The sequence below is a fragment of the Anoplophora glabripennis genome, unplaced genomic scaffold, assembly GCF_000390285.2.
Source record: "Anoplophora glabripennis isolate ALB-LARVAE unplaced genomic scaffold, Agla_2.0 scaffold1210, whole genome shotgun sequence".
NCBI lineage: Eukaryota > Metazoa > Arthropoda > Insecta > Coleoptera > Cerambycidae > Anoplophora > Anoplophora glabripennis.
Genome location: NW_019417322.1, coordinates 32,374 through 59,956, shown reverse-complemented (window position 1 = coordinate 59,956; position 27,583 = coordinate 32,374). Strand labels below are relative to the sequence as shown.

Below are 27,583 nucleotides of genomic sequence, written 5' to 3'. Positions count from 1 at the left end.
TTGTTTATAATAGAATGTTTGACTATAGTTACAATTACTTTTAATTAAAAATTTTAACAATGTTCTTGTATACTTCGTTTTTGATGGTTTTTATAGGATAATCTCACGTTTGTAAGTATATAATAAGCTTTTATAACTTATTATTCTAAGCATTTTTGTTATTTCTTATAGATGTCTTGAGAAAGGAAATAAACATTTCCGAAAGCTTGACAACAACACAGAGTGTTCTTATTACATTAGCCCTTAGCACTATTGACTGCAATCCCAAATACATCACTGGTTTTTTTATATATATATTGTGTGACAGTATCAAATGGTTCGCCCTGTATTATTTATAATGAACTCATAAATAAGCTGCATAACAGGCTAAATATATTATGTTTTTTTGTGTGAGCTATTGATATTTCTCTAGATTTAGTTTCATCATTATCATAATAAAATTTAATCAATTATAACTCGCGTTTTTCTATAATCAAGTTGCTTCTTAAGCTACTAAGTAATCTTTAATTAATTAATAACAATTTTATTCTTAAAAGTTAATTTATTTACAGCTCGCTTGGTGCAATATATTTGATATTTTAAAATAATTTTCTTTTTTTGAGAAACTAACATTTTTTTTATCAGCTTATTTATTTTAATAATCATGCTAGCCAATTACAATATAGAACCTATTCATCTTAGAACTCATGAACTTAATTATGAATTACGTATCAGGAACGTGGCTACTGAAAGAGTTGATATAGTTTTAAAACGGAAATATCTTAAACGAGAGTTGAGAAAAGACTTAGCAAGGCCGGAGGTGCATCAATATACCACACCAAACTTTGATTTTGAGGTAGAAAAGCGTGAATTAAATGAAAGTATTCGTTCAGTTACTGAGTTGGTGAATGATTATGATGGCATAAATCCTGAAATAGGGTCGCGAGTTTGCAGCAGGATCAATCATATTCTAGGTCGATTGATTCGGATACCGGATGACATCAGTGAGGAGATATCCAACTACAGGGGCGATAATATTGTAATTGTTTCAGCTTTAGAAGAGGAGTTAGTTGAAATTAAGCAAAGAAATCAGCTGGGGGCGGCGTCTGCTTCAGGACCAATCAGGCCCAATACTATTTCTAATTACGAATCTCCTAAGTCTGTTCCTGTATATAAGTGGCCTATTAAGTTCAGTGGCCACGAATCAGTAAACTCGTTTCTTCAACGAGTCGATGAGCTTCGGGTAGCGAGGAAATGTACTAAAGAGGCATTGTTTGATGCTGCTTCTGATCTTTTTGAGGATGTCGCTTTAGAGTGATTTAGGGCTCAACATAGAAGGTGTAGGTTTAATTCGTGGGATTCTCTCGTTTCAGCTCTCAAGGCGGATTTTTTGCCACTTGGTTACGATGATGAGTTATGGAAACAAATAGAGAAATGGACGCAAGCTGAGGATGAACCTGTCGTTATTTACATATCAATCATGGAGAATTTATTTGAATGTCTGTCAGAAAAACCTTCCGAAGAAAAAAAGTTAAGAACTTTAATGACAAGAGTTTTACCATGTTATCAATCTCATCTAGCGCTGCAAAATGTCACAACGGTGGACCTTTTAACTAATATTTGTAGAAAACTGGAAGATTCTGAAAATTCCAAGAGATGTTTCAATCCACCACCGCAGAAACAAACTTCAGTTTTGGAACCAGGCTTGAGTTACCTGCCATCCTCGTCGAATAAAATTTCATCTGTGCTTCAAAATAGCAAGAAATTCAGTTATGCTACTGACATGGCAGCAGGACCAAGAAGGTTTTACGGCAATAAACAGGTTGCAACTCTGCAATGTTGGCAGTGCAATAAAACTGGACATAAGAAAAATCTGGCATGGCCACTTGTTTTGGTTGTGGCAGAAAAAATGTCATAAGACCAAACTGTCCAAACTGCTCAAAAAACTACAGGGTGGAGAACGACCGGTAGACCGACGTTCGTCCAATACCTTTAGTAATTTGGCAAAGGTCTACAAAACTTCATCTGAAGAGTGGCAAGAACGGTTGGGTAAGGTTCGTAAATTTTACAAAATTAGTAGTGTAAATCCCAGACGATAGCTGGTTGTGTTGATTTGCCATTGCAGTTAGGTAATGTTTTAAATATATTAAAGGTTTTTGTTGTTCCTTCTTTGTCTCATTCGCTCATTTTAGGAGCAGACTTTTGTGGATTGTTCAATATAACATTAGATTTTAGTAGCAATTCATATTATATCGGTACAAAGCATGTGGATGCAATTTCGGAAATGTCGTATTCTCGGAATTCTATTTGTGTTATTAACAAAATCTGTTCGAGATCAGAATTGACTGAGAAACAGTCACATTTGTTGAATTCAGTTATAGAAAAATTTCGTTCTTTATCTTCATCAAAACTAGGTAGGACCAATAAAATGGTACATAGAATAAATACAGGAGATGCGGAACCCATCAAACAAAGGCATCATATTATGTCCCCCTATAGGTTAGACATTCTTAACCGAGAGTTAGATATAATGTTAGAGCTTGGAGTGGTACGTCCTTCTACAAGTCCCTGGTCGAGTCCTGTGCTCATAGTAGATAAAGCTAATGGTGAACCACGTTTCTGTTTTGATGGTAGGAAACTGAATGCTGTGACGAAAAAATGTGATTATCCTTTGCCGAATGTTGACCACATTTTAAATAAATTGTCAGGGGCCCAATTCTTGAGTAGTATAGATTTAAAATCAGCATTTTGGCAAATCCCTCTTCATTAGGATTCTTGTGAAAAAACAGCATTTGTTGTTCCAGGTCGTGGTCTGTTTGAATTTGAAGTTATGCCATTTGGGTTGTGTAATGCAGCTCAAACACAACAAGCTCTAATGGATTCTGTGTTAGGTCCTGATGTAGATCCTTTCGTATTTGTCTATTTGGACGATGTTATAGTGGCGACACCCTCATTTGAAAAACATTTGGAAGTTTTGAGTAGTCTTTGAGAGGCTAAAGGCGGCAAATTTAACCATTAATATTGACAAATGCGTTTTTTGTCTGCCAAGTTTAAAATATCTAGGTTTTGTCGTAGACCGTGAAGGATTAAGAACCGATCCTGACAAAGTTAAAGCTATGTTGGAGTATCCGGTTCCTACTGCTGCAACGGAAGTTAAGCGCTTTATAGGAATGTGTAGCTGGTACCGCAGATTTGTTAAAGATCATTCAACAGTAACTGCCCCTATAAATGCCCTGCTGAAAGGTCGAAAGAAAGGTCAGAAGATCAACTGGAATGAAGAAGCACAGATTGCGTTCAATAAGATCAAGCAATCTTTAATTTCAGCACCTATTTTAGCCACCCCTGATTTTTCCAAACCATTCGTTATCCAGTGTGATGCATCGAATGTTGGGTTAGGAGCAGTGTTAACACAGAAGGCAAACGAGAAGGAGGTCGTAATTGCGTTTGCATCAAGGACGTTAACTGATGCAGAAAAGAAATATAGTGTGACCGAGAAAGAGGCTTTAGCCTGTCTTTTCGGTATTGACAAATTTTGGCCATATGTAGATGGGGTACATTTTACTGTTATTATGGACCATCATTCTTTGCTATGGTTAAACAATCTTAAGAATCCAACAGGTCGATTGGCCAGATGGGCCATGAAACTTAGTCAATACGACATGGAAATTGTTCATCGAAAAGGATCTTTAAACTTACTTCCGGATGCGTTATCTAGAGCACCAATAGAAGCGTGTGTCATCGAAATAAATCCAAACTGCATTAATATACAAAATGCTACAGAACACTATTCAGATTGGAAAGTTGAAAATGGCTTTTTATATAAACATACTCCGTTCAATTTTGGATTTAATACAAATATGTACCAGTGGAAGTTGGTGATTCCTAAGTCTCAACGTCAGAATGTTTTTAAAGAATGTCACGATGACCCCAAAGCCGCACACCTTGGGATATATAAGACCGTGAACCGTATAAGGGAACTTTATTATTGGCCAAAATTGTTGCACGACGTACAAAAATATGTAAGACGATGTAAAACTTGTGTTGCGCAGAAAATGAGTTCGTCAGCTCGTCCAGGATTAATGGGTCGGCCAGAGAGATTAAATTATCCATGGAAATACATCTCTGTTGATATATTAGGCCCCCTTCCTAGATCGAAGAATGGTTTCTGTTATATATTGGTTATTAGTGATTATTTTACAAAGTTCTGTTTGTTACATCCTCTACGGGAAGCAAAATCTGCTAGTATTGTTACATTTTTAGAAGACCAAGTTTTTCTAGTATATGGTGCACCACAAGTAATTGCGTGTGATAATGGGGTCCAGTTTATATCTAACGTATTTAAAAAACTTGCTCAAGATTATGGAGTTATGATACACTACAATGCAAACTTTCATCCCCAAGTAAATGCTGTTGAACGAGTAAACAGGGTTTTAGAAACGGCCATTCGTTCATACTTAAAAGACATCGATCATCGAAACTGGGATAAAGAAATCCATAAAATAGGTTTTGCTTTACGCACAGCAGTTCAAGAGAGTTCTAATTTTACACCTACATTTTTACATTTTGGGCGGTACGTTCCATCAAATGGAGACTACTATGGTAAGTTAGAGTCAGCGAGTGAGCTTGATTTAACTGAGTGTAATCGTAAAGAATACGGCCAGGAAATTAATAAGCTTCCTCAACTATACCAAGAGGTTTGCGATCATCTAGCAGAAGCCTATAGAAGGAATGAGAAAAGTTATAATCTTAGGAAAAGACCATCTGATGTATATCACGTAGGAGACAAAGTCTGGAAAAAGAATTTCGTTTTGTCTAATAAAGCTGAATGTTTTGCAGCTAAACTCGCACCAAAATACATTTTATGTAAAGTTAGGAAAGTTATTTCTAAATTAGTTTATGAGCTCGATGGTCCAGATGGCAGAAACATTGGTAGATTCCATGTAAAAGATTTAAAACCTTATCAGAATTCAGAACCGGATTAGACTAAGTATGAATGGTTGAATGAATGTGGCAGCGATTAGGTAAATGGTGAATGAATGTACTGATTAATACCTACTATACATCATATCATATTTTATATATTATAGTATTTAATTCTTAAACTATCCCGATTTGAAAGTAAAATTTTAATTTAATTATTATTTTACATATTATAGTATTTAATTCTTAAACTGTCCCGATTTGAAAGTAAAATTTTCATTTAATTATTATTTTACATCTTATAGTATTAATTCTCAAACTATACCGATTTTGACGAAAGGAAAATTTTCATTTAATTAGTATTTTACAGCTTATAGTATTTAGTTTACAATTTACTTGTACTCTATGTGTAAGATATATTGATAAGTTAAGTTCATAGTAAAAAAAAATGTTCTCGTAAGCTCGACCATTTTTACTGGGGAGAGGGGGTGTGTGACACTATCAAATGGTTCGCCCTGTATTATTTATAATGTACTCATAAATAAGCTGCATAACAGGCTAAATATATTATGTTTTTTGTGTGAGCTATTGATATTTCTCTAGATTTAGTTTCATCATTATCATAATAAAATTACAATGCACAATTCGAATGCTAACAATATTTCCCAGCATATAGCGATAAGTTTTTGTAAGTATAAAAAGAATCTCGCAAAATATAGACACAGGCGATTCGCAGTGAGAAGTTGGCCGTTAGTGTGAAACCTTATAAGATCTAAGGTAATAACAATAATACATTATATTTAATAGATATTCACATATAATTTTGATTTGAGTAGATCAAATAAAGCAAAACTATATATATTGTAGGTTTTTAATTATACCGAGAAAGGAAACAAAAACAAATTACTATCACTGCTTTTGCTTTGGCGAAGATTTAGTAGCCAGACACCACCAGCCACACTAAAGAAGTTGATCATATTTGCCTCTGTAATGCAGAACTTAAAGAGTAAATGGAACTAATTCTGAAGCCACACCAGAGAACAGCCATTTTTCTTATAAATGTACTACTGACGATGTCCTTGTAAGGTACCAATTCCCTGTGAATGAGTGAGTACATTTTCCTCTTTTATCTCTTGGGTTTCACCCAGATTATACTGAGCAGCATCACTGTCTTCTCCAGCAAAGGATCACCTAGAATTTAAATCTTATAAGCCTTAAGAGCACGTGAAGAACGTTAATAAATTTACCTTCGTTTTTAGAATATTCTTGTCATTTTAGTCTGTAAGTTTGTCAATTTTTTTTTGCAAGTTTGCACGTTCATATGTTAATACTTACCTGTAATGGTACATAAACCTTAAAATAGCAATCTTAACTATTTTTATATTTATACATATTTACATTTATAAACTATTTATACTACTATTATAAGCTATTTATGAAAATAACAAAAACAAAATTTATACTTACCGAAAAGGGCGGCCCTTTCAATTAATTAAATTTTCTAAACTTTTATATGTACTAGTTAATAAAACATATTTCTATTGTATTATATAATCCCAACTAATTTTTACATTAAAATAATATTTAGAACTATTATAATTATTTTGCTTATCTTGCTCCCCTTCCTCGTCGATTAATTCGACTGGCGCCCATGGTTTACTAATTATAACAACTTAAATAATATCATAAATAGAGCAACAAAATATCTAACCCACGACCATTAATAACTAATAATAACCAATAATAAATAAAAAATATATATACAGGGTGATTCACAACTTATCCAAAAAAATTTGGGAATAGATGCAGCATGAGAAATGTAATCAATATCGTAAAAAAATTTTTTGTAAAATCCTTAGTTTCCGAGAAAAAAAATATTGAAGTTATACCTAATACATTCAACCACTACATAGCTGGACAAATGTAGTCTCTAGCGTCATTCGCCACGTGGCCTCAGCGACTCCGAATACTGAATTCGGATTTTGCAATCGTCGTTGCGATATTTACCTGTTATCTGTGGTGTTTACAATAGGTTTTTAGTATTAGTGTCAAAAATGGGTAGTTAGTGTCAAAAATGGTTTGCGTGTACTCGGAGTTGATGCATATCGTTTTAATTTATGGTGAAGCACTTGTGCTATGGTGAAACAAGACAACATTTGTGTTAGTTCGTAGAAACTGAGTACAACGGACCCAAATGTGTTACACATTGGTGGATAAAATTTTGAACAATTGTTGTAACATCGGGCATGATTTTATTATTAAAAAACACAAATTAATTTTATTAATTAATAAAGGCAAAAGCAGTTTAATTTGCCGATATAAAATAGGTGCGATAAAATTCTATTTACATATTTCTTTCCTTGCGAAAGTTTTTGTCCGTTTTTATCACACCGCCATGCCGGTCGCATTGTGCGAGGTCAGGTTTTACAGTGGACCAGTTTCCAGTGCCGTGCAGAAGTGTATTTTTAAATCATTTTCAAACTACCATTTTTGATTTTTTCTTTACAAAATTGTATTTGTAAGGGTCCCCTGTACATCCAATTTTTTTTTGGATAAGTTCTGAATCACCCTGTATAATATATGATCTATTATAAATACCATCTATAAAAGAATTACTGACGTTTTGTTTTCAAAAATTTATTTTTGTTTTATCATTTTTTTTTTTATTTAACAGACCATCAAATTATTTTTATATGCAATTTTTTACAAACGGATGACTGCCGCCCTTAATACGGCCCGGGCATATATAAAAACATACCGGACTTTGTAGAAAGAGATAATTTACACTAATCACGTATAGAAATTTAAGAGACATCAAATAATTTTTATATGAATTTCTTTACATAAGGGTGACTAAGGGTGACTGCCACCCTTAATACGGCCCGGGCATATATAAAAACATACAAGACTTTGTAGAGAGAAATCATTTAAGCTATTCACATATAGAAATTTAACAGACATTAACAAATAATTTTTATAAGCATTTTTTACACATAAGGATCGCTGCCACCGCAAATTTAAGTCATTATCAAATAATTTTTATAAGCATTTTTTATACTTACGGGTAGCTGTCACCTTTAATACGTCCCGGGCATAAACAGAAACATTCAGGACTTTGTTGGAAGAGATAATTTAAGCGATTCACGTAGAGGAATTTAACAGACATCAACAAGTAATTTTTATAAACATTTTTTATACATAAGGGTAGCTGCCACCCTTAATACGGCCCGGGCAAAAACAAAAACATACAGAACATTGTTGGAAGAGATAATTTAAGCGATTCACGTAGAAAAATTTAACAGACATTAACAAATAATTTTTATAAGCATTTTTAATGCATAAGGGTAGCCACCCTTATGTATTAATACGGCCCGGGCATTTATGATAACATACAGGACTTTGTTGGAAGAGATTCACACCCGTCCCTGGGCCAAATCTCAGTAACGGTGCTTCGGAGGACCAATGTTTATAGGAACTTTTTTACTATTTTTGGCTCTACTTTCACCCTCTTAAATTTTGTACCAACTTTTCCAAACCCTGTATACAGGGTGATTCACAACTTATCCAAAAAAAATTGGGAATAGATGCAGCATGAGAAATAGAGTCAATATCGTAAAAAAATGTTTTTGTAAAATTGAAGTCTCTAGCGTCATTCGCAATACGCGTGAGCCACGTGGCCTCAGCGACTCCCAATACAATCGTCGTTGCAGTAGTATTTACAATAACTTCTTAGTACCTAGTTAGTGTCAAAAATGGCTTGTTGTGTATAGCAACTCGGAGTTGATGGATATCGTTTTAATTCATGGTGAATTAAGATAACTTTCATTTTGTATTATGGTGGAACATGCGTGTTATGGTGAAGCAAGACATTTTGAATAGTTGAAATAAATCAGATGTCAAATTATTTTATTAAAACCTCAAATTAATTTTAAGTAATAATAACAATAGCGGCAAAAGCAGTTGAATTTGATGATATAAAATAGGTGCTATAAAATTCTATTTATTCCTTTCCTTGCGAAATTCTTTCAAGTTTTTGTCCGTTTTTATCACGGCCGCCGTAACGGTCGCATTGTACGAGGTCAGGTTTTACAGTGGACCAATTTCCAGTGCCGTGCAGAAGTGTATTTTTAAACTATTTTCGAACTGCCCTTTTTAATTTTTTCTTTACAAAATTGTATTTGTAAGAGTCCCCTGCATATCCAGAATTTTTTTTTAGATAAGTTCTAAATCACCCTGTATATATAGTTTGAATCGACCAGCGGTAACACTTACTCAGTATATAACGTAAAATTTTAAATTTAGGTATCATAATAATCGCTAAATGACTTCAAATTCAATTCAGAATAATACTATTAAAAATGACAATGACATTGACAATAGTAATCAAATATTTTATTTCAAATTGTCACCATTTTGGATTTTAAAGCCAGAAATTTGGTTTACGCAAATCGAGGCACAATTCAATTTACAAAAAATTACAGCCGACAAAATGTAATATCTAATTTACCATTAGAAGTAGTAACTAATGTATATATTATAGCTAACTCACCACAACAAAATTTATATCAAACCATTAAAGATATAATTATTAACAAATTAACAGAGAGTGAAGAAAAACGTTTATATGATCTTCTCAGTGGATCAGAAATGGGCGATAGGAAGCCATCAGAGTTTTTCAGAGACATGATGAACATTGTAGGAGGTTCACAAGTCATCAGCCAAGATCTTCTATTAAAACTGTGAGAAAGGCGTTTACCGAAACCAGTTTTAGTTGCAATTACAGCATTGGGTAAAGAAAGTGTCAATGAAATTGTAGATTTAACCGACAAAACTTGGGAAAGTTATCAATTACCAAATTATAATCACAATTTTAACAATGTATCTTCAATAACTTCAAGACCGGGGTCAGATAAGGTTGTCCATAAAATAGATAATCAGTTAATTTCAGCATTTAATGATTTTTCCATCAACTGCTAGAATATTTTACAAACATTGTCACAAAAACAATCAATATTAGAAAATCAAGTCTCAGCTTTACAAAACCAATTTTCTTCATTTAATAAGGTCTCAACACCCAACACATATACTTGTAATTCATGTAAATTTAGGAATAGATCTCGCAGTACATCACCTAATAGATTTCATAAGTCAAATTCAAATGATTTACTATGTTATTTCCACCAATGATTTAAAAAAGACGCTAGAAAATGTCAGGGATCATGGTGTTTACTGTATGACACCTTAGCTTCACATACAAAAAACGAATAAATCACATTGCTCCGGCGACTAGCAGTGTATAGAAGACAACACGTCGCCTTTTAATTTTTGATAATCATAATAAGCTTGAATTTTTAATCGACACTGGAGCCGATATTTCTGTAGTTCATAAAGATGTTTTTAAAATCTATAAACGAGATAAAGATCCGTTTCTTAATGCTGCTAACGGTTCAATTACCCATACTTATGGAAAGAAAGAAGAAAGTCAGTTTATGTTTAAAAGGTAATTTTCCTTACGTTTTTACTATAGCCGACGTAACCAAGCCTATAATAGGAGCAGATTTTTTAGCAAAATTTGGGTTATTAGTAGATATTAAAAATAAAAAACTGATTGATACAGAAACGCCACTTTCAATTAGAGGAACTGTCAAAAATTATCAAACAATCTTTCCTAAAATTTTCACAACAGAAAACAAATATTCCAAACTTATTCAACAATTCTCACAATTATTAACTCCTCCAGATTTCTCCAGAACAGTAAAACACAATGTTAAACACCACATAGTAACGAATGGACGTTTACCTTTTACAACACCACGGCGTTTAGATTACAATAAATTCAAAATTGCTAAGCTGAATTTGAACAAATGGTTGAATTCGGTATATGTAGACCTTCATCTTCTCACATTGCTTCACCATTACATATGGTGCCTAAAAAAGATCCAAACGATTGGCGACCTTGTGACGACTACAGACAACTTAACGTAATTACAACTCCGGATAGATATCCATTGCCACATATTCATGATTTTAATCTACATAGTTGTAAAATATTTTCAAAAATTGATCTTGTTAGATCAATCACCAGATACCAGTCGCGGAAGATTTTTACAAAACGGCGATAACAACTCCATTCGGTCTCTACGAATTTCTTAGAATGCCTTTCGGACTACGAAATGCAGTACAAACATTTCAAAGATTTATTAATGAGGTAGTATCAGGTTTAAATTTTGTTTTCGTGTACATAGACATTTTAGTAAAAAGCTCAGATGAAACTACACATATCGAACATCTAACAAAGCTTTTTGAAAGATTAAGTTCTTACGGAATTAATATAAATCCAACGAAATGTTAATTTCGTGACACATCAAAATGATCTCGGCGTTGTTATAACAGAGTCTCTTTCCTGGAGTGCACATGTTACAAAAGTTGTGAAAAAGTGCAATCAATTAATTTTCATAATTAAAAAATCTTTCTGTGCCATCTCCATCAGCATGTTTATCAAGTTATATAAATCCTATGTTCGCCCTCAGATAGAATTTGCCGTAGCCATATGGTCTCCGTTATTAAAGCAGGACATTGCAAGATTGGAAGGTGTTCAAAAGCGTGCTACAAAACTCCCAGTCGGTTTTTAATACCTTACATATGAAAAACGTCTTATGCGCCTCCGTCTTCAATCATTGGAAGTGCGACGTACTCGTGGTGACCTCATAACATCTTATAGAATATATGGTAATTATACTGTCCAGAAACGATGTTGCAACTAAACACTGATTCTCGTCTTAGAGGTAATTCCTTCAAACTTAAGAAAGAAAATTTCCACACCCGCAACAGACATCATTTTTTACCCAATAGAATTTTCGACCTATGGAATTCCCTACCAGACTGTGGTTTCGGCACCATCTCTTAATTCCTTCAAGAATAGACTCGATGGCCACCTTAATCCCTAAACAGGATAATATTTTTCTAGAATATGCATACATATTTTATTTTTGTTTTTACTGTTTGAATTCGTGTCATTAATTTTTGTTTCTTATTTTTCTCTTTTTATTGTGTTTTTCTTATCAACCATGTATAGGATAAGTAATTTTTTTTTGTATTAGAGCTTAACAAGCATTTGCTTCAGCTCTTAAAAGTTCTTAACAACAATAATAATAATTTGGTATGTCACAATTAGAATTTTTAGGCCATATCATTTCTGAAAAAAGCATCTTGCCATCAGAGTCAAAAGTGAAGAAAATTCAAGATTTTCAGCGTCCAAAAAAACTTAAAGAATTACAAAAGTTCATCGGAATGGTCAACTTCTATCTTTTATCAGATTCATACCAAACTTTGCTCAAATTCTTATATTATTGTATAAATTATCCACTATATTACAAAATAATAGACAAAAATCCATAAATGATTGGGCAGAAGAATGTGAGAATAGTTTTCAAGCTGCAAAAACAAAATGCAACTATTTTATTACATCCAATCAGCAATAGAAAGAAAGTTGTCTTTAACTGTAGACGCATCGAATACGGATGTAGGTGCAGTATTATAATAATTACATTATGGAAAGTGGATACCAATCAGTTATTTCTCAAAAAAATTAACGCCTACAGAAACTCGATATTCTACTTTTGATCGCGAACTCTTAGCAGTTTTTCTAGCCATTAAACATTTTAGATATGCAGTGGAAGCTCAGGAACTTACCATTTACACAGACAACAAACCATCTTGAGTTCATTGCACAATTTACTTCAGATATTAGACACATACAAGGTAAAACTAATGTAGTAGCTGATTGTTTATCACGTACAGATGAAGCAAAGTAGTTTAGATTCTCACAAAACTATTGATTTAGAACTACTAAGATAAGATCAACAGGATGATCCAGATCTTATTTTTTTTTATTAAAAAAATCAGAGTAACAAAAATTGTAAATATTTGTTGAAACAAGAAAATATACCTCTCTCTGAAGAAAGAATTTGGTGCGAAGTTTCTTCTTCGCCCAGAATTTATGTTCCCAAAAACTTTCGATTTAAAATATTTAACGAACTTCATAGAATTTCTCATCCGGGAATACGTGCAACAAAAAAATTAATAAATTCAAGATATTTTTGGTCAAAAATGAATGCAGAGATCACTCTATGGACAAAAGCTTGCATAGATTGTCAAAAAGCTAAAATTACAAGACATACTAAATCTCCAATTAGCTCTATTAATATACCTAAGGGTCGTTTTGAACACATTCATATTGATATGTAGGCCCATTAATATCACAAAATGATCGTTATATTTTGACAGTGGTTGAAAAATTCACTAGATGGCCTGAAGCTTATCCTCTGTCTAATGTTAATACAGAAACTATAGTAAAAAAACTGTTTAAGAATATTTTTGTCGTTTTGGTATACCCAATACTATAACAGCAGATCAAGGATCAGTTTTTGAATCAAAACTTTTGCAAGAATTTACAGGATTCATACTACTACTTACCATCCGCAAAGTAATGGACTAGTAGAAAGATTCCATAAAACACTTAAAGCTGCTCTGATCGCAAAATGCGAAACCAATAATTGGGTCAAAGAACCACTGATAGTTCTTTTAGGAATAAGAGCATCTATTAAAACTGATCTAAACTGCTCTTCAGCAGAACTAGTATGGTCAACCTTTGAGACTACCAGGTGAATTCTTTATCAATTCACAGCAGAGCATTGACACTTATCCTGTACTCACTGGTTTACGAGAGGCTTTCGCTAATATTAAACTTACTACGCCTAGTAATCATTCAAATAATAAACCTTTTATTTCCACAGACTTGTTAACCTGTAAATCCAAATATATTAAAAGCTGTCAGTGAAGACGTCAAAATAAATTTTGTTATTTGACGCGTTTTCCCGGACGATCGGGCCACGGTGAGTCGTTGCATTGCCGTTAGGCATCGGTTCCAATCTTTTAGAGATGCAACTTTGGCGACAAAACTTGAATTGAACATTTTCAATTTTTTGTTTACATTCGCGGAGAACCTACGTTTTAAATAGCCCTGCAGGCTCCACCCAGCGTTAGATTACCGTAGCTCATTTTGTAAACTCTCGATTGCGAAGCCGATGGTCCGGGGTTCGAATCGCCGGCGGGTCCATTCCTTTTTTTTTTGGGGAAAATGTAATATATTATTTACCAACGCACAGAGAACGCACCGCGAAGCGCTGCTCGAGTCGCGCGCAGCGCGGCCCGAGGGAAAGGTCAAGTAATGAGTGCACGCCATTCAAAAAAACGTGCTAGGTTTAAAATCTAATCAGAATAATAAACAAGAACAACAGTATCGCACAATCTTATCGTGAGGGATGTGGATATTAGTGCAATAATAGTACTATGGCTACTGTTATTATTTACCGTTGCCATATTAAGTTTGATAACATACTGATGACAGAACAATAATAAGGAAATAAAATATGTATAGCTATAGTTTACAAATTCTTTTGCAAACAACGACTTTGATTCAGCAGTAGGCAATATAATTTGCTTTAGTAATTGGATTGTAATTTAATAAATAAATTTATACCTGACAAGCGCTGGCAGTTGCTAGTACATATTTTTAAGGGCCGAAAAACTTAAATATTGTTTATTACCTAAGTATGAAGGTCCTTACAAGATTATTAAGAAATTCGACAAAACATTAGTTATTTTCAAAGATAATAAAGAAATGGTGGCCAGCTTAAATAGAGTCAAACCTGCATTTATATTGGCAGAAAATTTATAAAACATGTCATGTAGCAATTATTAAAAGAAAAAGGTTACGTTCGTTTTAAATTGATATATATTTTTTTGAAGGGGGAGTAGCTGTAATGATTGTTTTATTAGCTGTAGTGATGGTCTTATTACTTATCTTTGTATGTAAGACTTATTTATGTTTATCAGATCAGCTAGGGTCTGTGGTAGCTAAGGAAAATTATTGACAAAATAACAAGTTTTTGTATTAGCAGAAAAATAAACATAAAATTATTTTGATGCCTCATCTTTTTCAAATCCAATTATATCAGCAAGAATTTAAAATATATTAAATACTTTGCGGTAAAAGTACGTCTACAACATAGCTCTATTATAATTTAGTTTATTCTATGTTTATTAGAGTGGAATATTGAGTACGTAATCTAATTAGTAATTGACATATACTTGACACATAAATAGTCATTTTCCCATGGCACAATTTGATACATTTATTTTCAGCAGGAATTTTTGAGCACGTAATGAATTATTGAAATGGATTTTACTAGAAAACGGCTAATGCTATTAAAATCTAACAAGAGTGCATTTTTATGCAAAATACAGGGTGTCCCATAAGCTCATGATCAAAAAGGTACTGCGACATTCTTTGGCTCAAAAGAAGATGATCTGACTTAACTTCCATTAAGAAAAAATGTCTGGCTTCTCTGCTATTGATTGTAAAAGTGTTTGAAAAAAAGTTTTTTGTAATATCTGGAGAATGTTACTATGGATTTTAATGAAACTTGCTGTGGACTTGTTCCTAAGACTCATATTTTGCTGAAGCAACCGCGTCCATCCGCCTTGGGCAAGTGGTAAATTTTTGAATGTCTTGGTACAAGAATTACCAGAACTTTTTTATTGGTCGCTGGAATCAATTCATTTTTTTTATTGATGCATCAGTCCTTTTTCGAAATTTTCGTGCTCTTGGTAAAATCTTGTAGTTCATAGTTTTTACTCAAAAAAAATGAAAGGAGTTTGCGGGGGTTGGTGTTCGAGCCGTTGACCGTGTGGGTCGTCCTCAAGTTCGAAATGCAGCCGTTGAGAAAGATGTTTTAAATAGGGTCGCTGAAGTACCAAAAAGTACAATTAATCGAATCATAAGACAGCAGCTCCTCCATCCTTATTATGCGACATCTATTCAGGAGCTTTTACCACACGATTTTGAGAGAAGACTTATAAATCTTTGGGCCGGGATCGTTGGTGACATCCTTCTGGGTCCTTATGTCATGCCGCGCAGCTTGAATGGCGAAGATTATCTAAATTTTTTAACGAATACTTTTCCGATTCTAATGAAAGATGTCCCTCTTGATCTTCGTGCTCAGATGTGGTTCATGCACGATGGTGCTCCTCTGTACTTTAGTGCAGATGTAACAGCATATTTAAATGATACTTTTCCACCCAAGCGGATCGGGAGAAGAGAGATGTTCCTGTCGAATGGCCCCCCGACTTAACGCCGTTAGATTTTTTTCTATGGGGATCCTTAAAGAAGAAAGTTTACGCCACTCCTGTGCAATCCCAGGAAGAATTATTACGGAGGATTCAAAACGAGGCGGACGTAATACGGAATGATCTAGAAATGTTGAGAAGGGCTCAATTTAATTTTAATCGAAGGATCCAGTTATGCATCCAAGAAAATGGCGGGCATATCGAACATGTTTTGTAATTCATCTATCGTATCTTTGTAACTATTTATCGTATTTTTGTAACTATCATCCAGTTTCAATAAAGAGAATTATGCCTTTCCTAAGTAGGTCTTTACATTTTTTGCGTGTTAACAAAAAATAAATCTAATGAAGTAAAATGAAATTCAATCCATCGCATAATGACAGACTTTAAAATTGTGATTATTTTGTTTTCAATATTGATTCTTAGGTAAAAGAATTGGCATACTTATTAGAGAATGCCACTTCTTGCGAAAGGGCAGATTTACTATGACACGACTAAAATTGTTAAGTCACAACAAAACAGAAAATATTTTTTTGCGTAAAAACTATGAATGCTACAAGATTTTACCAAGAGCACGGAAATCTCGAAAAAGGACTGATGCATCAATAAAAAAAAAGAATTGATTCAAGCGACCAATAAAAAAGTTCTGGTAATTCTTGTACCAAGACACTCAAGAATTTACCACTTGCCCAAGGCGGATGGACGCGGTTACTTCATCAAAACACGAGTCTTACTTAGGAATAAGTCCACAGCAAGTTTCATTAAAATCCATAGTAACATTCTCCAAATATTACAAAAACATTTTTTTTTTTAAGAACTTTGACAGTCAATAGCAGAGGAGCTAGCCATTCTTTCTTAATTGAAGTTAGGTCAGATCATCTCCTTTTGAGTCAAAGAATGTCGCAGTACGTTTTTGATCAGGTGCATATGGGACACCCTGTATAATAAATTTTCATAATTTCGGTTCAGGAACTAGAAAAATTGCGTACAAAAAAATGGAAAATTTACCCTATTGTTCCGCATTTTCTTACGCCCCTGTAGCAAATTTTGATTTGTATATTATGCCAGTTATTAACCATATAAATAGTAAAACAACCCCCAAATTTCGTGATTTAATATTAAACTGTTTTGGAGTTATGCAATAAAAACTGTTTCATGAGTTACTCCTCCAAGGAGCAGTATCACCCTTAGGGGCCGCCACTGACAAAAACTCTACAAAGGTTTTCATCATATTTCGAGTACTTATTTCGTTAACACCTTATAAAACATTTTTTTGTATTTAAATTATTTTAGTTCTTACCCTTCAAAAGGTGGTAGTAGCAATATCATGATAATATACTAATCTTCCAATAGCCAAAATCGAGATATTTGACATACGCCAGGAGTTTAAATGGGACTTGAAAAAAATGACCAAAAATAGGGATACCTTTGAAAATCAGGATGGTTGGCCTAACACTAATTTCCAAGGCAATATGTGCCTTGAGTTTGTCAGTCTCGTTCGTTAGTGATACTACCACATGCGCGTAAACACACTATAGTATATTCACACCAAAATAATTGTACTGTCTGATATAATTCAATAAAAAATATACCTCACGACCACACTATTTGGTTGCCTTGCAATTCTATCAACTTCTTCAATAGAAATCTGGTCAATCTTATTGTAGACATAGAGGCAAGGGAGATATACACGATTGGCACAAATAACGTCAATCAATTCATCTGCAGTACAATCTTCTCGAAACAAAACCTCAGCGTTAAAAATTTTATATTCATGTAATATCATTTGGACTAATTTCTCATCTATTTTTGTTAATGGACAAGTTGAATTAAATGATATACCACCTCCCTTTTTTACCTGAAATTTTAAAACAAAGTTAGTACCTATTTCTATTACGTATAAACAAACATACTTTAAAATAAATATTTGGTTTCTTTTTGTTTAATCTAATCCCTACACTTTCCAATTCCTTTTCTAGTAAATGTCGATGTACATCCTTTTTTGTTGCATCTAGCATCATCAAAACTAAATCAGCTGTGCGAGCTACTGCTATTACTTGCCTACCTGAAGAAATAAAGATAAATTATATTTTTGTTTAAAATCTTATTTTATTTGGGAAACTCTCAGGAGACATAAAACAATAAATCATCATATTGTTTCTAAACAATAAAAAATATAGAAATTGTAAAAATCCCTACTAGTTCAGAGTGGATTTTAAAAATTCAACAACCTGTCGAATTCGAACTAGACGGAAATTCCAAAACAAAGGTAATTACATAAAAGCCAAATCAAAAACAATATGTAGTTTTAAAAGCCTACAAACATACAGGAAGGCAGATACGTTTAGTGCGAATGGTCCGGCACTGAACTAGACCACGCGAGAGGCCCACTACTAGTCCAAGAGAATTAAGCTCAAAACCTTCGAGATATGGCTGTTGCTTGACGTAATTTGGATATTAGTAAAAATCGGTCGAAAATAATATATACAATGAAAATATAAGGTTGCGCCAAGAAAAAAAGTTGTGCTATTTGCAGAAAAAAATAAAAACTGCAAAAATACTCAAAAATGACGTGTTTTTTCTAACATTTTCCAACATAACTTCTTAAATATGCAGTTTACAGAAAAAACTATTACTGATACTTTGTTATGAAATTTGCTACAAGATAGAATTGTTTTGATACCTGCGCATGTCATATTTTTGTTGCTAAATAGCCAAAACAACATAACAAAGTGATGAAAATCGAGGTAATTTGGAAGCGTCAAACTGACAGGCAAGAAATTGTCCAATTCTACTATAAATATAGATGTAAGTACTTTAAACGATTATAAAACGAAATTCCAAAACCCAATCCAAATCGGTCTGATAGTATTGGTATGAGACAATTTGTTACTAAATTTCAGCGCGAAATGTCGTTATTTTTTTTTACGTGAGTGCTGGGGTTAAAGTTAGGCATTTTAATTGGCGCTGATTTTTTTACACTTACTTGGACCCTTGGACCCCTTAACAATCATATAGAATCGTTAGGATATCAATTTTCATTTTTTGAATAATTTTTGGAGCGAATTTAAAAGTTAGACAAATTTTTACTTTATAAACAATTACTTTCGTGAAGCGGTTTTGCGGGTTGGAAAATATACCAAAGTACTAAAAAACAGTTCTCGGAAAGACGCTTAACTTGAAAAAAAGAACGTTCAAATCGGTCTTTTAAGTTCCGAGATATCGAGTGTCAAAGTCAACAAGCGTTAGCTGCAAAACTATGCATAATGTAACAACAACAAAATATGAATTTGGTAGGTTTTTTAAGAACTTTTCGTATGTGCTTTTATAAATATTATCACACGTGTGCCTTTTCTATGAAAATTCAATGATCGCCAAGCCGACCATTTGAGCCGCAAAACCGGGGGGGGGAGGGGATGAACGATAGAAATTGAAATAGCGCATTCAAAAAGAGCGTGCCCTCTTCGGCGTTCAATATCTCGGCTTCTACGTCTCCGATTTTGATGATTTTTTTAAATCAATATATCATAATGAGTGGAATTCAATTATCAAGATTTCATTAAAATATTATGAAGCCCTATCAGCCTATTACGACTACTTAAAATTTCACACATTTCATTGTTGCTGTATATTCATATAAATAATAATATCGATGGTAGATATACATAGTCCATTGTTAATAGTTATTAGTTTTAATAATTCGTAATAATGTTTAAATCTTGAAATTTTTATTTAATATGTAATTTATTTATTGTATGCATAGAATATAGAAAAAGATATAGATACAAATAATTATTTATTTATGTTTTTAAAACGAGTTTATTATATTTTCATAATCATCGTATTATCAAAGTTTTTCACTTTTTTAAACATCATTGCTGTTTTCAGTTATAATATCAGCAATTGAATAAGTACCGTTTTCAATTATCTTCAAATCAGTATGTTGCAAATTTCATATTACTTAGCGTTACGCGCTGGTTCAATGTCAACAAAAAGGAAAAAAAAAATTAAATGGACTGTATGCAATACTGATTGAATTGAATCGGCACTTACCCTTGGTCGTAGTTTTCTTTGATGACTTTTGAATTTTATCCGGCACTGGATCTTTATGCGTTTTTTCGAAAAGTTTTGGTTAGCGAGCACTGCTTTTACCTAGGATACGCGTATTTGCTTTCTGCCACATGTCGTTTTTCCTTTTCTTCTTCTCCTCGCTCGCGCAGGCGGAATCGTGCCGATTCAAGACATGACATTTTATGAATAAATTATGAATAAATTAAGCAACAAAAATAAGCTTGATATTAATAAGAAATACAAATTAAATGTAAAATATATATATAAAAAAAAAGAAAGAATTATAAATTAAATTTATAAACATACTCCCCCCCCCAAAAGTATATTAAAAAATATATATATACTTTTGCTAATTCTGCTCTGGTAAAGGACAGAGCTTGACTAAGGGTCTTTTAAAAATACCCTGTTGAGTTCGGACGGTGGCAACTCTCGGTACGCCATCTCGACCTGGATGTAGAGCAATAATGCGCCCCAAACTCCATTTTAGCGGAGGCATTATATCGTTTTTTATGAGAACAAGCTTATTTATGGTGACAGAGGGAGAAGTGGGTTCTAACCACTTCTGCCTCTGTTGCAAATGGTGCAAATATTCGTCCCTGTATCTGCGCCAAAATTCTTGTCGAAAGCGTTGTATTAATTCAAATCTATTTAGAGAGTTCAATTTGCAAGTTGTGTAATCAGGATCTGGAAGTGCTGTCAAAGGTTCCAAATTAAGAAAATGCCCAGGTGTCAACACTGATAAATCATTAGGGTCGTTACTAAGAGGATACAGCGGACGGGAGTTTAATAGTGCCTCTATTTGACACAACAAAGTATACAATTCTTCGTAAGTGAGAATTTGTTCTCCGATTACACGATATAAATGCGTTTTTACCGATTTAACGCCAGCTTCAGCGAGACCAGAAAAATGCGGAGCCGAAGGCGGGTTAAAGTGCCACTGAATGTAATTGCTCTCGACTGCATTTTTGAATAAATTGTGAATGTATTTAGAGCCTGCTTGAAAATTTGTCCCGCAGTCACTGTAGACCTTTTCACATCTGCCTCTACGGGCTAAAAAGCGTCGGAAGCAAGTTAAAAATGCATCCGCGCTAAGATCTGAAGCTAGTTCTAGGTGAATTGCTTTTGTACTCAAGCAAACGAAAACGCAAATATACGATTTGAAGGTTTTTGCGCCTCTAATTTTTCCTAAAGTAATGGTAAATGGACCCGCATAATCTACAGCAACATGTGCAAACGGTTTAAGTTCTGAAACCCGAGCGGCGGGCAAATCGCCCATTGGAGGCTGATAGGGTTTTGGAGAAACGCGCCAACATTTTATGCAATTGGACACACACTTCTTAATAGCGCGGCGCATGGATAAAATCCAAAATTGTTGTACGAGTAAGAAGTGCAAAGTTTGGACACCGGGGTGTAAAAATGAAATATGAAAGTCTTCGATAATCATGTTAGTTAAACGCGAGGTTCTCGGCAGTAGTGCGGGGAATTTTGCGTCAAAAGAAAGCGAAGAATGTTTTAGCCGACCGCCAACTCTTAAAGTATTCTTTTCATCAAGAAATACGTTAAGTTTTCGTAATGGTCTAGACGGCAATTTTTTCCTTAACAGTTGCGATATATCTTGAGAAAAATGATAATGTTGTACGTGTTTCACCAAGGTCATTAATGCGCTATTTAATTCGAAATGTGTAACATTGCCTGATATGCGATTGTGATTTCTTGCATTATTAATAAAGCGTAAAATATGCGAAAGAACTAATTTTAGTTTTAAAAGTGAAGAATATTTTTCAATTAAAGCATCTATAAAATTGTCGGAGCAAGATGCTTTAAATATTAACGTTTTTTCTTCAAGATCTTTCTGAGAGACGGATTCTAAAGTTTTTTTTAAATTCGTAGGCCAAAATGTATCCTTCTGGGATAACCACCGAGGACCGGTAAGCCACGTATTATTACTTAATAACTCCGAGACTGAAGAACCTCGTGATGCGCAATCCGCGGGGTTTTCGATTGACCTAACATGATGCCACAGAGCAGGTGGAATTCTATCTTGAATATAAGAAATTCTGTTAGCTACAAAAGTTTTATATTTGTGAGTGGGCGATTTAATCTATGTCAGTGCGATTGAAGAGTCAGTCCAAGCGTAAATTTCAGAAAATTTTACCTTATTTTCAAAGGTTTCCAAAATAAATTGCATTAATTTTGAAAGTAACACGGCACCAAGTAATTCTAAGCGAGGTATTGAAACCCTTTTTAAAGGCAATACCTTAGATTTTGCTATAACAAAAAATGTATAGTAATTATTGTCTTAACTGCGGCGTATTCCTTTTCAGATGCATCTGAAAAACCGTGTAATTGACAATAATCATAATTATGTATAGTAAAGCGACGCGGTAAATTAAATTTAGAAATTTTTGGTAAGTCGGAAATAAATTGCTGCCATTTTTCACAAACGGTAGATGGGGGAAGTTCATCCCAATCGATACCTAGACACCAAAGTTGCTGAATAAAGCGTTTTGCAAAAAATGTTACAGGACATAAAAATCCTAGCGGATCATAAATGCGAGCTATATTTGACAGAATTAATCTTTTAGTACAAGTCGTTTCGATTTTTGGTTCAATTTTAAAGGAAAATGTATCTGCACTTGTGTGCCATTGTAGACCTAAGATTTTTAAAAATGGACTATCGTCGTTTACGAAGGAAAATGATTCTGAATGAATACTCTCTTTATGCAAACCTTCCAAAAATGTAGGTATGTTAGAATTCCATTTTCTAAGTTCAAATCCTCCGCGATTACACAATTCTATCAGTTCATCACGTGTGCGTATTGCATTTTCGAGCGAGTACGATCCAGAAACCACATCATCGACATAAATATCGTTTTCCAGAATTTTTGCCGCATTTGGAAATCGCGTGCCCTCATCCTTTATTAGTTGAATTATTGTCCGATTTGCTAAAAAGGGTGAACAGGACAATCCAAATGTAACTCGTAATAATCTATAGTCTTTGATGTCTTCTTGGGGAGAAAATCTCCAAACTATACGTTGATAGTCGACATGATTTTTTGCGACACATATTTGTGTGAACATGCCTTTTATGTCACTGGTAAAAACTACCGGGTGAATTCTGAAATTAAGTAAAATGCGCGTAATATCGTTTTGCAACTTTGGACCAGGGAGAAGCTGATCGTTTAACGAACCAAAATTAGTTTTAGCAGAAGCGTCGTAGACTATGCGCAGCGCGTCAGAACCGGACTTGGTTACGCAATGATGCGGAATATAGAACACATTATCAATTTTTTTATTGTCTATGACGGGTTCTAAAATTTTCTTATCAATATAGTCTTGAATAATTTTAGAATATTCTGAATATAATTTGGAATTATTATTTAATTTTCTTTCTAGCGAAAGAAAGCGTTTTACGGCAAGATTCCTTGTATTTTCAAACTCGAAAAATGGCTCCGAATTTCTAAACGGCAACTCAACGACATAACGTCCTTCAGCGGTTCTAGAATGAGTTTTCTGATAGATTTCTTCCGCAAGATCATCATCAGGTGAATTTTTATTTAACTGAGGAACTTCTTCTATTTCCCAAAATGATTTTATTGTACGGTCAATATCGATTTTATTTGCAAGAAAAAATGAATGAGTGTTACTTAAATTTCGCGAATTATCCAATTTGCCCATTAATATCCAACCGAACACCGTTTCTAGTGCTACCGGTTCATTAATTTCACCGATTTTTTTATTACCTAACAAGACGTAGGGTACGACTTCAGCGCCTAACAAAATATCTATTTCGGAAGGCTTATAAAAATCGGCATCTGCTAGGGGCAGACCTTTTATGTGTGTCCATCTTTCATGATTCGTAATAGAGTACGTAGGCAATTCGTTACATAATTTGGAGAAAATTATTGCATCAAATGTAATTAAAGGGTTTGTTTTGTCGACGGGTTTTATAGTACACGTGACGGCGCCCTTTGAGGTTGAATCTTGCATTTGCGCTAGGCCTTGAACAGTAATTGAATAATTGTATTTTGTGAGTCCCAAACGCCGATAACAATTTTCTGAAATATAACTCATTTCTGAGCCGCAATCAATTAAAATGCGTATTTTTTTGAATTTTCCATTTATATTTAAAATTTCCACGTTTGCTGTAGACAATAAAGTGCGAGAACTTGAGGTTATTTTACCACAAAAACTAGAAGAGTTATTTAAATTGTTATCAACTGGAGCCTGAGTATTGTTTGACGGTCCAGGGGCGTACTCTACATTTGTGCGATTTTCTGTCGAGAATGAGATCTCGTTTGATTGCGAAGCGGAATTTGAAGAATCTTTGCGAGTGTTTCTGTCATTTCGAAAAATATGTAATAGCGAATGATGCTTTGCGTTACAAAACTTACATGTATGGTACGATTTGCAATTTTTTGTATTATGATATGAACTTAGACAATTTATACAAAATTGTTTTTGGCGAATGAACGTGTTTCTTTCTTGGGCGGTTTTTTTGTGAAACACCGGACATGAATAAATTTTGTGCGTAGCGTTGCAAAGAATACAAGGCGATGAAGTTTCATTTTCTCTAAGGAAAAACGAGTTTCGTGGTTTTTGATAAGAATGATGCGATTTGTTTGAAATATTTGTTTTAGATTTATCAGAAATCTGCGTTTTAAATCTAGTGCGTTGAACTGAAGTTTTTGCTTTATTACGTAATGAAACAAAATCAAATAAGGATTGAAAAGAAGCTAATGCATTAGTACTAGGGTATTCTAATTCAAATTGCGTAAGTGTATTTTCATCGAGGTGCTTTGAAAATAAATAAAGAAGGAGGAAATCCCAATCAGCAGTACAAAAACCCATATTGTTTAAACTAGCAATATTTTCTCCATAAATTATTAATAATTGATTTAAATCAGATGCGTTTTTTGCTGGTTTGTTCTCCAATTGTTGTAGAAGAGTGAAAGCTATAGCCTTTTTATCATAAAATCGGTTTACAAAAGAGTCATACGCGCTTTGATAATTTACCGACACTAGGGGCGTTTTCTGAACATGTGACAATGCTGGACTTTCCAAATGCGTAATTAAAAGATTGAATTTTTCAATAGGATCTAAATCATTGTTGTCATGCACAAGCGTGTTGTAAAGATCATAAAATGCTTTGAATTCTGTTATATTTTCACCGGAAAATTTGGGTAAATCTATACGAGGTAATTTAATATTTTTTTTACTATTACTAGAGTTACCAGTGCCAACACCCGCGACAAATTTAGAATCCGTACTGGGTTCCTCCCTTGCAATCTGTAACAGCACTATTCTAACATGCGATAAACTTTGGTTAAATTCTTTACGCACATTTTCCTCTTCGTCAAAGTTTTCGTCTTGTACAGCCATAAGCATAATCATATTTTCATGATTTCTTCTAAAATCTGTTGCAACTTGATCAATGGTAGACGTTAAAATTTTAAATTGATCCCGAAAGTCTTGATCATCTATTGCCCTTCTTGAGAAGGCTTCCATTTCGGATATCTGATTAACATTTATTTGGCGTAGCGCCTTATATTGTTTAATTTTATTTGCGTTTTGGGACATTTGCGACTGAATACACGTTTATGTAAAATATGTATAAAATTATATTAAAGCGCAGACAAGAGACTGAAAACCCGCAAAGTTGAAAATGTAAACACTGTCGTAAATTTAATTTTATTTTGAAATCAGCTGTTCTCACAAAAAGAGTAATCTCCAAAGAGTGTTTCTACAAAGAGACAAAAAGTGCGAAGCCTTATCAGGCGTACCGATTGTAAACCAGAACCTTGAACGTTTTAAGAACTTTAATAATTGAATTTAATTATATGTAACTAATTGAAAATAAGACAAATCGTTTATTATTCCCCTTTTTTTCTTTTCACAAGCTTACTTTTGATTATCAATGAACTATTATCAATCCGGGTGAGAAGGAACAATTAATATGTTGTAAATTTCATATTATTTAGCGTTACGCGCTGGTTCAGTGTAAGAAAAAGTAAATTAAATGGACTGTATGAAACAAGGAAATGGAATTGAATCGGCACTTACCCTTCGGCGTAGTTTTCTTCGATGATTTCAGAGTTTTCTCCGGCACTGGGTATTTATGCGTTTTGCGAAAATTTTAATTAGGCGAGCACTGCTTTTACCTAGGATACGCGTATTTGCTTTCTGCCACATGTCGTTTTTCCTTTTCTTCTTCTCCTCGCTCGCGCAGGCGGAATCGTGCCGATTCAAGACATGACATTTTATGAATAAATTATGAATAAATTAAGCAACAAAAATAAGCTTGATGTTAATAAGAAATATAAATTAAATGTAATATATATATATATATATAAAAGAAAGAATTATAAATTAAATTTATAAACACAGTATTTAACTAATTGTAAGTAGGTACCACTGTCAGATTAACAGCAAATAATGACTTATGATTGGTTATGGTTGGTTAATTTGATTTTTTAAATTTGCTAGTAATTACATAGCCATCCTCGCAAGAAATTGGATCATTTTATTTATCACAAAAACCATCAAACAGAAAAATTAAAAGATAGGTATATGGAGATGTAATATGGATAGATATAGAGTAAATTTTTACAACAGATTTTGATTAAATATACAGGATGTCGAATTTAGAAAAAACAAGTTTTGGCGGTTCGGTCAATCAAATGCGACAATAAATATGAAATTGAAATAGGTCGAAGACTGTTAGACCATTAGAGATGAATATAGGGATGCTTTATAAAATTCCCCTAAAATTATGCGTAGAATCCAAATATGCAAAAATATATAGGATGTTCCATTTATAATAAGTAAATAGGTGGCGACTACCGGTATAACCGGTAACAACAATGGCATTATTTTATTTAAATATTTTTAAATAAAACCCCCAAAACCACCAGGTCCCAAATTTTCAAAATTCAAATCGAAGTAGTCTCCGAAATATTCTAATGGGCCGTCACCGTATGACAGCTTGTAGAAGAAAATTTTGAGACCGAAAACAGCAACTATGCTGTAAAAAAGAGGAATACTTTAATAATGCGATGATACGTTTTATAAATATCAAATAAATAAATTACATATTAAATAAGAATTTCAAGGTTTAAACATTATTACGAATTATTAAAACTAATAACTATTAACAATGGACTATGTATATCTACCATCGATATTATTATTTATATGAATATACAGCAACAATGAAATGTGTGAAATTTTAAGTAGTCGTAATAGGCTGATAGGGCTTCATAATATTTTAATGAAATCTTGATAATTGAATTCCACTCATTATGATATATTGATTTAAAAAAATCATCAAAATCGGAGACGTAGAAGCCGAGATATTGAACGCCGAAGAGGGCACGCTCTTTTTGAATGCGCTATTTCAATTTCTATCGTTCATCCCCTCCCC

At 33.5% G+C, this 27,583-nt stretch overlaps 1 protein-coding gene across 1 annotated transcript in view; it reads right to left on the bottom strand.

The window, feature by feature from the left end:
- The window catches only part of LOC108913927 (developmentally-regulated GTP-binding protein 2), a 57,866-nt gene extending 32,312 nt beyond the window's left edge, over positions 1–25,554 (bottom strand). Inside the window, exons 1-3 of the mRNA XM_023456176.1 lie at positions 25,395–25,554; positions 18,003–18,154; positions 17,682–17,947 (exon numbers count right to left, since the gene is read on the bottom strand). Of these exons, the coding sequence (XP_023311944.1) occupies positions 17,682–17,947; positions 18,003–18,154; positions 25,395–25,554 (578 nt within the window). The remainder of the gene's footprint in view (positions 1–17,681; positions 17,948–18,002; positions 18,155–25,394) is intronic.
- Between the last annotated feature and the right edge of the window lie 2,029 nt (positions 25,555–27,583).